Raw genomic sequence first — 15,834 nt, 5'->3', positions numbered from 1 at the left:
TTCCCATAGTAGTAGGAGAAAATGAAACATTCTTCCCAAAATAATTTATTGCCACTTTTAAGGTTTTCTTATTGTGTGGCTCAAGGGTGATGCCATTATCTCTCAGTATCACGAGGCCAACCATATTCTGAAACTTGTCTGCTTTTCCAAGGGAGGTAACAAATGAATCTAAGGCCCATAGATGCTATGACATTATGTGATTTTCTTGTTACGGTCTTCGCAGCTCTAGAACAGATATTTCCTGGAAATGTTGGTTAATAGTAATGAGTAGTGTACAGAAACTGATTAAAACTTAGCAAGAATTTATATACCTGAACCTAAATGGCTACTAAAATATAGAAACTTTTTAACAAAAAGAAGGGGTTTACATAGAAGTCATTTACTCCTGCAAGCTTTGGATCAGGACTGACAAATTTCTTGTGTATGTTTAAAATGGATTTTCTTCCTTCCCGCCATGTGATTCTTTAAGGAACTCTTACCCATTAGGATTGAATTCTTTTGCTTGACATCTGAGACTCTTGCCTAAGATAGTGTGAATCATCACTGATATTTTTTTTAGGTGAGGGAAGAACCCAAGGACTATATTTAAAGTAATGACTGTTACACAGCAGAACTACAAACATACACAGAGTATATCTGCAAGGTAACCAACTGATAAGTCTTAGGCTCCCGATTTGTAAAGCAGAGTTGAGGCTAGAAGTCTGTGACTCATTAAAGGCTGTAGAGGAAGCCAGTATCCAGAGACAGTATTTCTTTATATAAAAGCTGGAATCGTGTCGTTCAGTAAAGAGCAGCTGCCTTTGTCCTGTCCCTTTCTGAATTCCAGCATGTTTCTTCAAAGGACGGCTTGCTCATCCAGCGCTCACCCATGTCCATAGCAGCCGAATCCCCACTCACTGCCTTCCTCCGCACATCTTTCCCCCAGCCTCTCCCCCTTTCCCAATATCTTGACAGGTCTGTGTAAAAATTGTTAAAACAATGCTAATCACATGCAACACTTACAAAATTGGTAAATGAATTGTTAATCTTTATTGTCATTTTCACTTACCCAAGGCTGAAATAACATGAAATGTGAAATTCACTGGTCTTTTTCCATCTCTGTATGTTGCTGAAAATGATTCACGTTCCTGTTTGTGTGATGGATGTCCCTTTTTTTAGCTTATTTTCACAGGACACTTGGTGCAGGGTGGCAGGGGGAGGAGAGAGAAAAGATGATTCTGGAGAAAAGAAGATGCAAGTTTTCTTACATAGTTCATTTCCTTAGCCCATCATGGATTAGAAGATCAGTTTATAGGCAGTGATAAATAGGTCTCTAAGCACCTTCCTGGTGTCCCTGCTTTTTTCTCTCGCCAGAGCTCATCTTTTGCCTCATCACTACAGATAATAGCCTCCTTTCACACCACTGCAAAGATGTTAAGCCCTGTAACAGCAGTCTCAGAGCACCTGGAGCAGTGCTAAGTTTCCAAATGATTAAAAAAAAATAAAGAGGGGGGCTGCAACCCGACCTCTAAACAAAAATAAACCTTTCCAAACTTTGAATATAACATTTAGATGGATCTTCTCATTAAACAGCATTTCCTTAAGTAGTGATTTTATAAGTCCAAAACAGGTGCAATGTGTCATGCAATTTATAGATCCTAGTGCCTGCCATAAAGTATTTTATGATGGCTGCATTCTGTGTTATTAGTAGCTGTCTGTTTCTGCAGCCATCGGTGTTTGATAATAGTCTTAAAACACCCCAAATTACTTACCTGCAAGCAACATTCTAGATAGTCCCTGTTGACAGTTTGAATAAGTTTAGTGCCCTTTTGTTGTACTTTACCTTCAAAACAAACTGATTGAACCATCAATAGCTCCTGAAAGCTGACAGAGGCATGTCATCTGGTCTAACCCTCTGATAGTAGGTTATCTGTGGGAGTTAACCTCCCTGCATTGTTAACTGAAATGTTTTATGTACTATGCAACTTTAGGATACTGCTGTGATAACCTTAGTAACTAAGTCATACATCACGGTAAAGAGATTCTGTGCAACAAATAACCCTGGATTAAATTTACAAGGGTTGAATTGATATTGTAAAGTGTTCGTTCCAGGGCTTTGGTAATCCTTTCCTGTATTTTTATGGCAAAGTGGTGTTACATTTAGATTGAAGCCGCATCTTCATATTTCTAGTTAAAATATATCCAGGAAGTCTGATGCTTGTCTTCAGCCATTGGGAAGAAAAAAATCACATACTATTCGTATAATAGAGATTAATTTTATCCCTTATTTAGCAAAAGGAGTCTGAATAAATGTTTTGAATCAACTTAATTACTGAAATAACTTGTTCTAGTGATGGGATAACTTTAATAGCATTTACTTTTCAGCATTTGTCCTATTGAGAAGCACAAGTTAAAAACAAAGCAAAAAAAACAACCCCAGACCTCTGGCTCGTGATGTAGTTTGCTCTTTAGTTTACATGGGTAGGGATTTTTAGTTTTATTTTTGGATTTAGCAGCTACTGGTGCTAATTTTGTTTGATGTGAAGTGCAGTCAGGATGGCTTAAAATACAAAAATACATTTGTATCTAGAAATGCTATTATAATTTTAAGCTCTTTTGAAATGATTGAGTGACTGACATTAGGGCTGTGATCCAAAGTCAGCAAAGACGACAGTGCTGTCTTAGTCTGTTGTCATTTTTGTTGCAGCCTGCTTTTCGATGGCATATTTCATTCCATCATTAAACATTTGCTGATTTTCTAATACTGATGTTTTCTTCACCTGAATATTCATCTTTTCTCACCCTACACTTAGTGGGTGTTTTTACTCATTTTGAGCTTCACTCTTCTTCGCTCTTGACATATTGTTTCCTTCTGTACATGTCTTCATTTGAAAGAATATGTTGTCATCAGAGCTTTTCTACCAGTAACATACAGGATGGATATATTTTCTCCCACTGAAAGATAAGGGCCAGCAGAATGGCAGAGCGCCCTGCAAGGGCAGCCAGGAAAGCTGGGAGGAGGGTGTCAGTCTCCTAGATCTGGAGCTATTCCTGAAAAAATGGTCTTAGGACATGTTTTGTTTTGTAAAGTGACTCCTATTATCATCATCATCATCATTGAAAGACATAGTTTGAGGATTCACATTTAAATTGTCTACAACTTCAGAGTGTGTCACTGATTTATGAGGCCATTGCCTCAGAGGAAAGGTGTGCTTGACTGAAGGGTTTCTTTGCAGCATTAAATTTTGCTTGGTTGTAGAAAGGAAGACTTGAAACCTTTTTCAAATGTCTATCTGGTCTTGAGAACAGTGTTAAAAGGTAATTCTTACCTTTTAAACCACAATTTTTTAGTGTGTTCCATTTCAAAATATTCTGTGGTATGTTATGCAGAGTTTTCTACTACTTCGATTTCTTTTTCCCAGTGCCAGAAGGGGTTGATATGGTTAGGAGTGTTTCTGTGACTGACTAGAGGTTTATGAGAAGCAGCTAGGCATGGGAAATATTATCAATCACCTTTCTACCCCCTGCTGGGAAGAGTCTGGCACTTCCTCACTCTGCAATGTCTGCTTCACGTTTGGTTGACTGAACGTAAATAACATGTACTTGAGGTGGCTGGATATTTTCATTTGCCATGGTTGTGTGCCTTACTTGGTTTCTGGTCTGCCATGTTCTCTCCCTGTGCATGCAAAGAGCCAATGGTATTCTTTGAGGCTAAAAAAACTGCTGAGTTTTGAGAGAAGAGAATAGCTATACTCATGGATCCTAATGAGAACTTTGAATATTTGAAAAAAGGTAGTCTGTACCTGCATACTTCTTCATTTAAGCCTGAACTGGGATCCACATGCTTTAAGGAAGCCTTGTCGCTCAGGTAGGACCAAATTGGAATTCTCCTTCCAAATGGTGCCTGTATCAAAATCCAGTCCTTGAAAGCAGACCCTAGGAATAACTCTCAGTGCTGTCTCTTGACAGATTCTTGTTTTTAATGCTAAGAGTTTTGGACACTGACATACGTTCTTTTCAAGATAAAGGAGAGTGTATTTTAGGATGTATGGTGTGAAACAAATTGCACTCCCTGATTTGCTACTCATATAGTGTCTTTAATGTTGCTGATCATTGTGTTTTTAGGAAAATGTAATAAAAATCTGAAGATGTATTTGCAAATTAATATTATGAATTGCTGGTTTGAATAAAGGAATTTCTGAGTAATTCTAAGAACTCCAGCCCATGTTGCAGGTGAAAACAACTCTGAGACACTGGAAACTTCCACCTATCTTCTCAGAAAGAATTCTCAGAAGACAATTTCCAATTTATTTTATTTCTGGATATGCCTTATATCTCACGTATGTCCTCTGTGGACATTACTATCTATAGTGATCTTTTTCTAATCTATTTGATCCATTGTCCTGGGGAACTTTTGAGTAGTTTCATTTGAGACAGTAAAGTATAGGAATTTTTTACTGTAAGCTAGAGTCCATGGAAAGGGTGAATATAGAGGAAACAAAGGCCATTGCTGTTTATTGCTGCTATTTTTTAGTCATTCAATATGTGAGTATATCTTTATTTATTACTGGATTTTAACTTTGTGTATTTTGCCGTCTGTCAGATACTTTGTCCTGCACAAATTGACAAACCTGAAATTTCTCGATACTCGGAAAGTAACCAAGAGTGAGAGAGAGGAAGCCTTGGTAAGAGGTGCCTTCATGAAAGTGGTTAAACCCAAGGATGCTAAGGTAGGAGACTAAATGGAAATGGTAACAACATGTGCTTCATTAATACCATTTTTAATTAACTGTGAAAGCTTGGCTGCATCTTTTACCAAAGCAATAGACAAAAACCTTTTAGACTGTAGGATTGGTAACTATAGTCAGATGAGGGACTAAAGCCTTAGTAAGTTTTGTATAGTTTGATATCGCACTTTATTATTACATCTGGTAATAGACTGGTTGTGTTACCAAATTTCTGGTTTCTAACCTCTGTTTCATCTAATAAAGCAACTAGTATGTGTCACTGAACTCAAAAGAATATTTTTGCCCTGTCTAAAGATATATAACAACTACGTGATATGCTATTGTGGAAAATGCAATTTTTATGGCACATTGTCTCCTACCGTGTATGTTATGCACAAATGTCTATTGCAGAGCTCACACCTGTTGTGTTTATTGGCTTTTAGTGGACCAGCTGATACTAATTTTGTAGATGTTATTTAATGTGGTGTCATGCTAATAAGCGTTGACAACATTAGAGAGACAGTTTCTGTAATCTGAGCTTTGGGTACCACTTGCATCATCTTTGGGCCATACTGCATACTGCTGATGCTAAGAGAATAAGAATGTGATTTCTCCAGTTTACATCCTTTTTCCATTGTTGATCAATACAAGGTAACAGCAGTCTGAGCTTCACAAAGTGTTTTAGTGCTGCAGATAGAGATCTCTTAAAACTTGAGTGGAGTTTTCAGTCTACTTGCTTTCTGTTTGCTGTTTTGTTCTCTAAAATATACCATCAATAATTTAGTGCAGATTTCCAATAATGCTGAATAATAATGTAGCAGTTATGGAAATGCACTGTTTGGTAGCAAAACAGTGTTGCTAGATAAATGCATTATCACAATTACAATTGCAGTGCATAGCAAATTAATTCAGACTGATTCATTTATAACTATTAAAATGTTAACAGCTCTGATATAAGCATAGGTTCGATATATTGTTTACCACTGCCTTTAGCTATTTCAGCTTTTATATATGTAATAAATTAAATCATTTATTTCTAAGCTGTTGAGGTTGTCTTCTTCACAGCAAACCTTCTTTACTAAACCTGGCCAAATTCTACAGTTGAAATGTGTTAGATGTGGTACGTGTACACTGTCTGCTTTTATAATTCTTCTGTACAGCTTTTAGATCTGGTGAAGTTCTTTTAATTTTATTGGCAAATAGATTTTTCATTTATGAGTCTGTGGTTTGAGTTGACCAACTTAATAATGTAAGGGAAAAAAGGAGGCTGTTTCTTGAACTTGAATCTACTGTATTGGATGGAACCTCTTTTTAAGTCAATAGTTAAGGGTAAATTACTTCACAGAGGTAGGGATAGCATCTTTTTCTTTTATATCTGTAATTTAATACTTTGTGTAGTTTTGAATTATTTACCCACTAAGTCTTATGATAAAACATGCATTTATTTCAGCAAATTGGCAAAAGGCTTGAATTTACTGTTGTTATTGCCAATCTGAAGGGTTTTTTTCTTTATAAATGGTTTGATACAAATCGCTGATGGTACCTAGCATAGCAAAATCATTGTAAATGCTTTTTCATGGCATGAATTAATGCCTCTTCAGGTGCTACAAAATTACCATCATCATATAATATTATATACATATTACAGAAGTGGCTAATTTAAAATAAATATTAAATTGGGTTCAGAGCAGATATTTTAAAGCTCTTTTGATTGTTTTGAATTTGTGCTCATTTCCTAGGATATTCATGCTCACAGTATATATGCATGCAAACTCTTTATGTGTGAGAACACTCAGAGTGCTCTGTGCATGTATGTTTACAGATGCAGATATATGTATATATTTCTATTTATAGCTATAGTCAAAGACCATAACAAGCAACATTCCCCTATATATCACAAAGATGATGTACACAGTAACTGTGGTTTCAAATTCTATCATATATTACATCCTGAATATATAATTATTCTTATTCTTCAGCCTTCAGGTTTCCTTAGGAAATGAATCTTGTGCTCTCTGTTTGTTCATCAGTTCCCCTTCCCAATAATTATTGAGCTTTTTGACCAGCTTGACCAGCCAAATTTAATGGGGAGGTAGTGTTATCAAATATATTAGTATTTTCTAAGCTTTCTGGAAGTAGTTAGAAGAAGATACACTTTAGTTGCAAATATGAGGAAGACTGCAGTGCACCCTATATTAGGCATCAGAAAAACTCGTTAAGAAGTTGACCTAGTGATACAAGACCCTGTTGATTATGAGCTTCCTGAGAATACTTTTCTGCCTCCTCCTATGGTAGTAGTCCTATGTAAGAATATGCTTGCCAGGAGCAGAGTTAGTGTGATTAATAGTCATATTTGTGGATATCACATGGTAATATTGTTCTGCCAGGTGTAAAATCTACAGTGAACCTATCAGGCTTGCTTTTTCAGAAAAAAAAATCTAAATCTAAGGGTTTTTTTTTCTCCCTCCATTATGGTAAGCAGGAGATAGTATGGCTTATTCAGCATAAAAAGCAGATTGATGATCTAAAGAAGCTGTGATGTGGGGAGTTGTTTTCATTTTAGTCTTGACATAAAATACTCAGGAGAGCAAAATACCCCACCAAGAAAAAATACACAAAATGAGAATAAAAGCAAGAAATTTCCATCTGACTAGCTTGTGTTTACTCAAATGCAAAAGTATATAGCAATCACCAGTCATCACTAAGTCATAAATATTTTATTTTGTATAAATTTTTAGACTTTCATTTTTCTCTATTTTTTCATATTTTTTTAACAGAACACTGCACTTTCTTGTGCTTTGCTTCATTTCATCCTTTGTTTAAAATGCATCTGTTTGTGATATGACTGTCTTATGGAAAGATGCAATCATTTATTAGAAAACAGTTTAATGTTACAATGCACTGTTCCATCTCTCTATGTAAGTGAGCTAAACTTCATTATTCTGTGATGTTTATGTTTTCTTTTGTCAAAATATTGAACATTGTATCATGCCTGATTTTAATAAAAATCATGTAAGCCTGGCTGGATAAGAGGCATTGAGCCAGATGAGGAAGCCTTGTTGAGTGACCAAACCATGACCTTATTTCACCGGCATAAGTGTAGATCAAAGTGGAAGATGCCTGTCCAGTGTGAAGTGTGTTTCTGGGCATGACAGCACTTCACATAAAAACGACAGCTCAAGAATATGACAGTCAAAATTGCTTAATTATGTCCCAGCTTTGTAATTATTCATCCCTGCTCCTGCAAAGAGTACAGTTGTCATTTCTTTGACATAATTATTTAAAACTGTACCCTCCTTTGGTTTATAGCTTGTATATGAATTGTGCTTCCAAATGTTTCATCTTCAAAATTTAAAGATGCAAAACAGAATATTATTCGAAAATCCTGCATTCGAAGACTGCATTTTTTTTATATTGTATGTGTTATAAATAAACAAAATGAAATGAAGTATCAAAGCACATCATAATTTCATATTAAAATGTCTGTATTAATGTTCATTTAATCTAGATGATAAAATGTAGATAAAATAGATATTTATATATCTAAAATGTGCTGCTCTGAATAAATACACAACATCTTATCTCCCTTCAAATACAATTTTAATTACTTAATACCAGGTAATGTACTTATTTTTATAAAATATGTAATTTCCCACTATTTTGCAACACCTCTGTCCAATAACCTCTTTTTTTATTTGCTGCGTTTTAAACATTAACATTTTTATCAGTTATATTTATAGTGACAAAAACAAACAGTGGGGATTTGGTCACATGCAACGGTCTTGCAGCTCAGGTCTATTGGACCAAATCACCAGCAGGTATCCATCGGTATTGTTCCAAATAACTGACTTTATATTGGGTGGAGTTACTCTGCTTTATACCAAGAGGATCTTGTCCACTGTGTATAAAGGAAGCTCTGAACAACAAAAGATGGCAGTATAGATGTTTTGATTTTTTTCCCCCTCAAATGTATTCTTTTCTTCTGAAGTTATAATTATAAAACTTGACATAGCTTTACTTTTCTAAGGAACTTTTCTAAGGGAGCCATTTAAGCAGCAAGGCAAGTTCAGTGCTTGTGTTTCATGTAGTGAGAGTATGTGATTCTTGCGTACACTGTTACTTGAAGGGCAGAGGGAGATTTTTTTATTACAAAATGAAGAGAAATATTTAACAATGCAGCTTAAGAAATAAGATAAGCTAAAATCTACAGTGTTGGTTTTGGATCATTGTTAGTGTTTTTATTTTCAAGCACATAGGAAGTACTATTTTATCAAAGTGACCAATTTAGATATATGCTTTTTTCTAACTCCATTAAAATCAGATGAGGCATAAGGGGCAATTTTAGTCATTTTTGTCCTTAACTATTTAACAGGTATCAAGTTTTAAAAATATATATTTTACCTGCTTCCAAAAATGCAGACCAGGCATTTTTGCTAATGTCTCATGTACTTTTTTTTCCTCCCCAAATTAAGAAAATGGGTCAGGTTTTAAATGGTGACAAATAAAGCCTTTGGGAAACAACTTTGTTGCTCATAATTTTTTTTTCTTTTATCCATGCTGTTGTGTGGGAATCGTGTCATGTGAATGTAGAGAACTTAAAATAGATGTAGAGCAAAGGGCTTTAGAAGTGTAAAGAGCCATCCTACCAATGAATTGCTAGTTAGTAAGAGAGAGCCTCCCTGAGAGAGCCTCTACATAATAGAGTTCCTTATGGTCCATTGTGTCAAGGTTTCATGTACTAAAACAGAACAAAGTCATGAATTTAAAATTCCAAACTAGATTGTGATGTAGTAAATAATGGCTTCAGAGACAACACTGAGGTAAGTCATGCTACTATTTGGCACAGTGAAGTATCCTTTTTACTGTTTGAAAAGTCTGTATCCTGAATGCAAGAGATCATAACATGATTGGCTCACAATCTCCTAATGACTCATCAATATTGGGAATAAAGAATAATTGGAAAAGAATCCCAGAATATATACTTGTATTTATGAATACTTTGGTGGTTTAGAAGAAACTATTATTGAGTAGGATCTGCCACATAAGAGTGGTAGTCATTAGAACTAAGCTGATAAAAGTTCTGTCATTTAGAATTTCTAAGTTTTAAAATCCCATTTTCTGAAACAAATCCCACTATCCAAAACAAATACCAAGTAAATGTACCTGGATAAAAAATTTATGAAATAATTGTGTGTGAATAAAATCTTTTTTTTTAATATATATAAACTAGTGGATTTTATTTATTTTCTGAAACTGAGGAGTGACATCTAGAACTTGGCTCTTCTTTGGCCTGTAAGTGATTAGGTATGATGATGAATGTGTTAGGAAAAGAAATAATGAAAGCATTTTGAACTTCCAACATTAAGTGTTGAAGGTCTTGTGATCAAGGTCTTGAAAGATGACTTTAGACTTTTTCTTTAGGCTTCTGATTCCTTATTGGTATAGTGATTCACATTTTCTTAAAGATTTTTTTTTTTAAATTTAATTTGGAAGGTTAGATTCTTGTATGTTCATATTACCCAAATAGTTGGAAGAAAGACCAGAAGAAACTTTCAGGTATGAGCTAATCCTTGAAACATCAATTAGTATTTTCTACGCTCAATCTTTGAGAATATTTGTAGCTCACTTTGATAATTACTTTGCAGTAATAGCTGCCTATTTGGTATGTGTGTGTGAGCTAAGCACTCAGCACAATGAATCCAGAATGGAGCTGTCATTATTCACAAATATAGCAATACTTTGCTCAGAGACTTTAAAAATATCACTAAAACTGTCTTCTACATTTTGGAACAACTTTATAGGGTTTTAAAAGGCAACTCTTGGACTCCAATAGCTTTTATTCACTCACAGGTAAATTGAATATGACCCAATAATTATGAAATCCAGGTGTCCTTCACCAGAGCTTTGCTGAAGCACTGCATCATATCACAGTTCTGAGATTCAATTTTGTATATTACGAGAGATTTTTTTCCAAAAGAAGACTTTATTGTTCAGTCTTAAAAAGCATGCTAACAAGTGAAAGTGATTGCCTGCTAGAATGCGACAAAAATTACTGTGGAAAGTACCAAAGTAATAATCCCATTAAAGATCATTTGCCAAAGTATGGACGTGGCTTGATTCAATGTTGAGAGATAGAATCTGCTATCATATCTAATGGTGCTTGTAGGGTAAATTAATGATATGAAATTTTAAGAAATCAGAAATCTAATTACTGTAGCTGTGCAAGTGAAGCTATAAGGGGCTTAAGAGTGTGACTGACAATTTATGTACTAGACTAGTAAGCAGAAAGTTGGTGGTTCATCAAATGGCTAATAAAGATCTATAGAAGACACCTGTGAGACTATATGGAGAAGGATGCATAGACATGTGAACATCCAGTTATAGTATATAAAAGTACAGGGCAATGTGCTACTGTAGATTGGATCTTGCCTGCATACCTAGTCTGTGGATAAAATAATTCAGTAGTTAGCAATACATGATAGCTCTTTTTGCATTTCCTTTAATTATAGGTCAAATTAAATGTGTGCATAAAAGGGAGCCATAGATTGCATTCTTCAGTTCAAGTTACTGGACAATAGATCCTGCTGTCTTTGAGTATGATCAATGGCAGCCCTGTGTTGCACTGGCTACATAGGTTATTGTCCTAGTGAAGAAATATAATCATGATTTTGGTGTGGCTGTGAATTTGTGCATGATGTGGAGAGGCTCTAGATCCTGGAAAAGGTGGAATTAGTAGCAGGATGTAGAGCGGCCAGCTCAGGCTAGTGGGTAAACAGTTGCCTTCAAAGTGCCTGCAGGGGCAGCTGTGTGAGGACAAAGAGCTAGAAAGGCAGGCTTGGCAAAAAGCAGACAACACAGGGAATAGGATGGGCAGCATCCAGAGAGGAAGAGGAGGAGATTTTCATAGTAAAGTTGAACATGGGAATCTCAATTATAAAGAGCTTGGAAAGGAAGGAGCTTGCATGTGATACCCGAGCCAGGAAGCTGAAAAACAGTTAAAGGGAGTCTATTGTTCTTGCTGTATTTTGTGTTTTGAAGTATGACAGGGCACATGATTAGAGAGAAAGAACCACAGTCAGTGAAGCGAGAGAGAACCAATAAGTTTAAACAGTGTGGAGTAAGCTGAAAACATGCAGCTGTTGAAATAGCAATGGAGTGTATTCTCTGTGTTGAACCTGCTGTAATTCCAGTTGTCAGGAAGGAATAATAGACACTTGTGGTCAGAGATGTGTTAGGGTAGGGGGAAAGGCATCTGCTCATTGTTCTTATGGTGATATTTCTTGAAAAACTGATACATTTTTAGTTCTTCGGAAAGGTATTCTGTGGACTGCATTTCAGTATCTAATAGCGCTGCTGAAGGTACAGAATACAAAATGTGAAGTCTCTTTCCTAAAATTATTCTTTCCAAAAAAGTATACGATTGTCATGAAGCCAGTGTCCTTTCAGCCATTAATGATCCCGATGCACTTTTCACATAAGGAAGAGGTGTTACTCCTGGAGCTCTGGCCCAGTTCCAGTTCAGGTAATTACATTCTGCCTCTGTGGACTTCTCTGCAGCCTCAATTTGCTAAGGCATTCTTCTCCACCCTCTGCCTTTAACTGTTATGTACTGTTGCAGTGTGCTAGTTAACCAGCTGCTACTTTGCACCTGAAAAGTGTCTGTGTGTCAGTAGTACACAAACTGATCCCTTTGTAAGACTTATTTAATACTTGTAAAACGCTTGGAGGTTCTCTGATGAATGGCAATAGGCACTGTATATCATTAACATATCCATTTAATTGAAGAAGCTGGTGTGACAACTTATTATCTCTGTTTTTGGTTTTGTTTTATTCTGCCCCCCCCGCCCCCTCTTCTTGCCTTTGTAAGAATTTGTCTGGTAAAGTTAACAGGAAATAAAGATCTTACACCAACAACCATATTACATGTTTGTCTCTCTGTCTGCCCTTTATATTCAGAACTATAGAAACTTCAGTTATTAGATGCCGCAAGTGTATGATCTGGCTTTTGTCTTGTAATCTTCCTCTTTAGTCTACTTAATAAAATGCCATTCAATAGTATGTAATACCATGATATTAGACAGTAGGGCTAGAGCCATGGTTGGTTTCAATTCCCAGTGGATCAGTGTGGCTAGGATTTTATCCTTTAAGTTTTGTTTATGTGTTTTTCTTTTGGAAATGAAAATACTGCTGGTCTATAAGCAGCAGTAGAGCTCACTGCACTCTTCCATAGTTCTTCCTTTCAGAAGGACTAACATAATGGATCTGGTTATCAGATGACATCACTATTAGATATAGGAATTGCTTCATATGTTGCCATTTGTCTTGAAGAAAATATATTGTATTTAATACTTCATCAGTGGAACTCTGGGACAGCTTATGGCTACTTTTTTGCTCCTTTAGGTGGTTCTTTTTCTTCTAGACTTTGAGGCACTATATGGCTCTCACATGTTCTCAAAATTGTTGTTGAGTCATTCCCATGGAAAGAGAAGTAGTCTTGAGTGTGGTGGTTTGAATATATGTTAATTCCTAGCCATGAAACAAAGATCCAATTATAACATGTTCTTTATTCTGATGTATGTTTATGCAAACTGAGCAAAGCTCGTATAATGTCATAGCAAGATTTCTGAGGGAAAATGAGTGGCAAACTACCATTACCATGGTTTTACTTGTAATTTTGTAAATGTGAAACATCTGGTTCAGAAGTTGGACAGCAATGTCATGACTGAATTTCTATATACTGCTTGTTTTGACTCTGATCAGATGTGGTATAGTTGTCGTAACAAGCTCTTCAGTGCTTGCGTATGCTGTGTTCTTAAACTGGTTTTATCATTTCACTGACCAGTCAAAAAGCTCAGCAACTGTAAGAGACAGATGGCATGGAGCACTGGCAATGATGGCACAAATAATCTGTTGGTGTGATCTTCTCAGTAGCATATCTTTGCTATCAGGAAGATCATGATATAAATAGGGTTGTATTTTATGTTAACTAACTAAAGTTCATAGGCATTGTCACAGGCGGAGGTTATACTGAGTGTTTTTAGAAAGGTGTTTCACACATATGAAGAAAAATTGTGTGAATTATTAAATACAGGCATACCTTGGAGCTACTGGGGGTTCAGTTCCAGACCACTGCAATAAAGCAAATATCTCAATAAAGCGAGTCACACAAATTTTTTGGTTTTCCAGTGCATGTAAAAGTTGTGTTTACACTATACTGTAGTCTATTAAGTGTGCAATAGCATTATGTCTAAAAAAACCAAGGTATGTACCTTAATTAAAAAATACTTTATTGCTAAAAAATGCTAACCATCATCTGATCCTTCAGCGAGTCATAATCTTTTTGCTGATGGAGGGTCTTGCCTCAATGTTGATGGTTGCTGACTGATCACGGTGGTGATTGCTGAAGGTTGGGGTGGCTGTGGCAATTTCTTAAAATAAGATAACAATGAAGTTTGCCGCATCGATTGACTCTTCCTTTCATGAAGGATTTCTCTGTAGCATGTGATGCTGTTTGATAGCATTTTACCCGCAATAGAACTTCTTTCAAAATTGTAGTCAATCCCCTCAAACCCTGCCGCTGCTTTATCAACTACGTTTATGTAATATTCTAAATCCTTTGTTGTCATTTCAACAATGTTCACAGCATCTTCACCGGGAGTAGATTCCATCTCAAGAAACCGCTTTCTTTGCTCATCCATAAGAAGCAACTCCTCATCCGTTAAAGTTTTATCATGAGATTGCAGCAATTCAGTCACATCTTCAGGCTCCACTTCTAATTCTAGTTCTCTTGCTATTTCCTCCACATCTGCAGTTACTTCCTCCACTGAGGTCTTGAACACCTCAAAGTCATCCATGAGGGTTGGAATAAACTTCTTCCAAACTCCTGTTAATGTTGATATTTTGACCTCTTCCCATGAATCACGAATGTTCTTAATAGATCTAGAATGGTGAATCCTTTCCAGAAGGTTTTCAATTTACTTTGCCCAGATCCTTCAGAGGAATCACTATCTATGGCAGCTATAGCCTTATGAAATGTATTTCTTAAAGAATAAGACTTGAAAGTCGAAAGGACTCCTTGATCCATGGGCTGCTGAATGGACTTTGTGTTAGCAGGCATGAAAATAACATTAATCTCGTTGTACATCTCCATCAGAGCTCTTGGGTGACCAGGTGCATTGTTGATGAGCAGTAATATTTTGAAAGGGATCTTTTTTTCTGAGCAGTAGGTCTCAACAGTGGGCTTAAAATATTCAGTAAACCATGTTGTAAACAGGTGTGCTGTCATCTGGGCTTTGTTGTTGCATTTATAGAGCGGAGGCAGAGTAGATCTAGCATAATTCTTAAGGGCCCTAGGATTTTCGGAATGGGAAATGAGCATTGGCTTCAACTTAAAGTCACCAGCTGCGTTAGCCCCAAACAAGAGAGTCAGCCTGTCCTTTGAAGCCAGGCATTGACTTCTCCTCTGTAGCTATGAAAGTCCTAGATGGCATCTTCTTCCAATATAAGGCTGTTTCATCTACATTGAAAATCTGTTGTTTAGCGTAGCCACCTTCATCGATTCTCTTAGCTGGATCTTCTGGATAACTTGCTGCAGCTTCTCCATCAGCACTTGCTGCTTCACCTTGCACTTTCATGTTATGGAGATGGCTTCTTTCCTTAAACCTCATGAACCAACCTCTGCTAGCTTCCAACTTTTCTTCTGCAGCCTCCTCACCTCTCTCAGCCTTCACAGAATTGAAGAGAGTTCGAGCCTTGCTCTGGATGAGGCTTTGGCTTAAGGGAACGTTGTGGCTGATTTGATCTTCTATCCAGACCACTAAAACTTTCTCCGTATCAGCAATAAGGCTGTTTCACTTATCATTCGTGTGTTCACTGGAGTGGCACTTTGAATTTCCTTCAAGACCTTTTCCTTTGCATTCACAACTTGGCTAACTGTTTGGCACAAGAGGCTGAGCTTTCAGCCTGTCTCAGCCTTCGTCGTGCCTTCCTCACTAAGCTTCATCATTTCTAGCTTTGGATTTAAAGTGAGAGATGTGCGACTCTTCCTTTCACTTGAACACTTAGAGGCCATTGTAGGGTTATTAATTGCCCTAATTTCAATATTGTTGTGTCTCAGGGAATAGGGAGG

General features: G+C 36.5%; 1 protein-coding gene across 1 annotated transcript in view; it reads left to right on the top strand.

Annotated features, from left to right (window-relative positions):
- The window catches only part of LRMDA (leucine rich melanocyte differentiation associated), a 697,858-nt gene that overhangs the window by 397,695 nt on the left and 284,329 nt on the right, over positions 1-15,834 (top strand). Inside the window, exon 5 of the mRNA XM_067299879.1 lies at positions 4,583-4,709. Within this exon, the coding sequence (XP_067155980.1) occupies positions 4,583-4,709 (127 nt within the window). The remainder of the gene's footprint in view (positions 1-4,582; positions 4,710-15,834) is intronic.

This window comes from Apteryx mantelli, chromosome 7, assembly GCF_036417845.1.
Source record: "Apteryx mantelli isolate bAptMan1 chromosome 7, bAptMan1.hap1, whole genome shotgun sequence".
In the NCBI taxonomy this organism is placed as follows: Eukaryota; Metazoa; Chordata; class Aves; order Apterygiformes; family Apterygidae; genus Apteryx; species Apteryx mantelli.
Note: the sequence above shows the minus strand (reverse complement) of the source record. Positions and strands in the feature narration are given on the sequence as shown.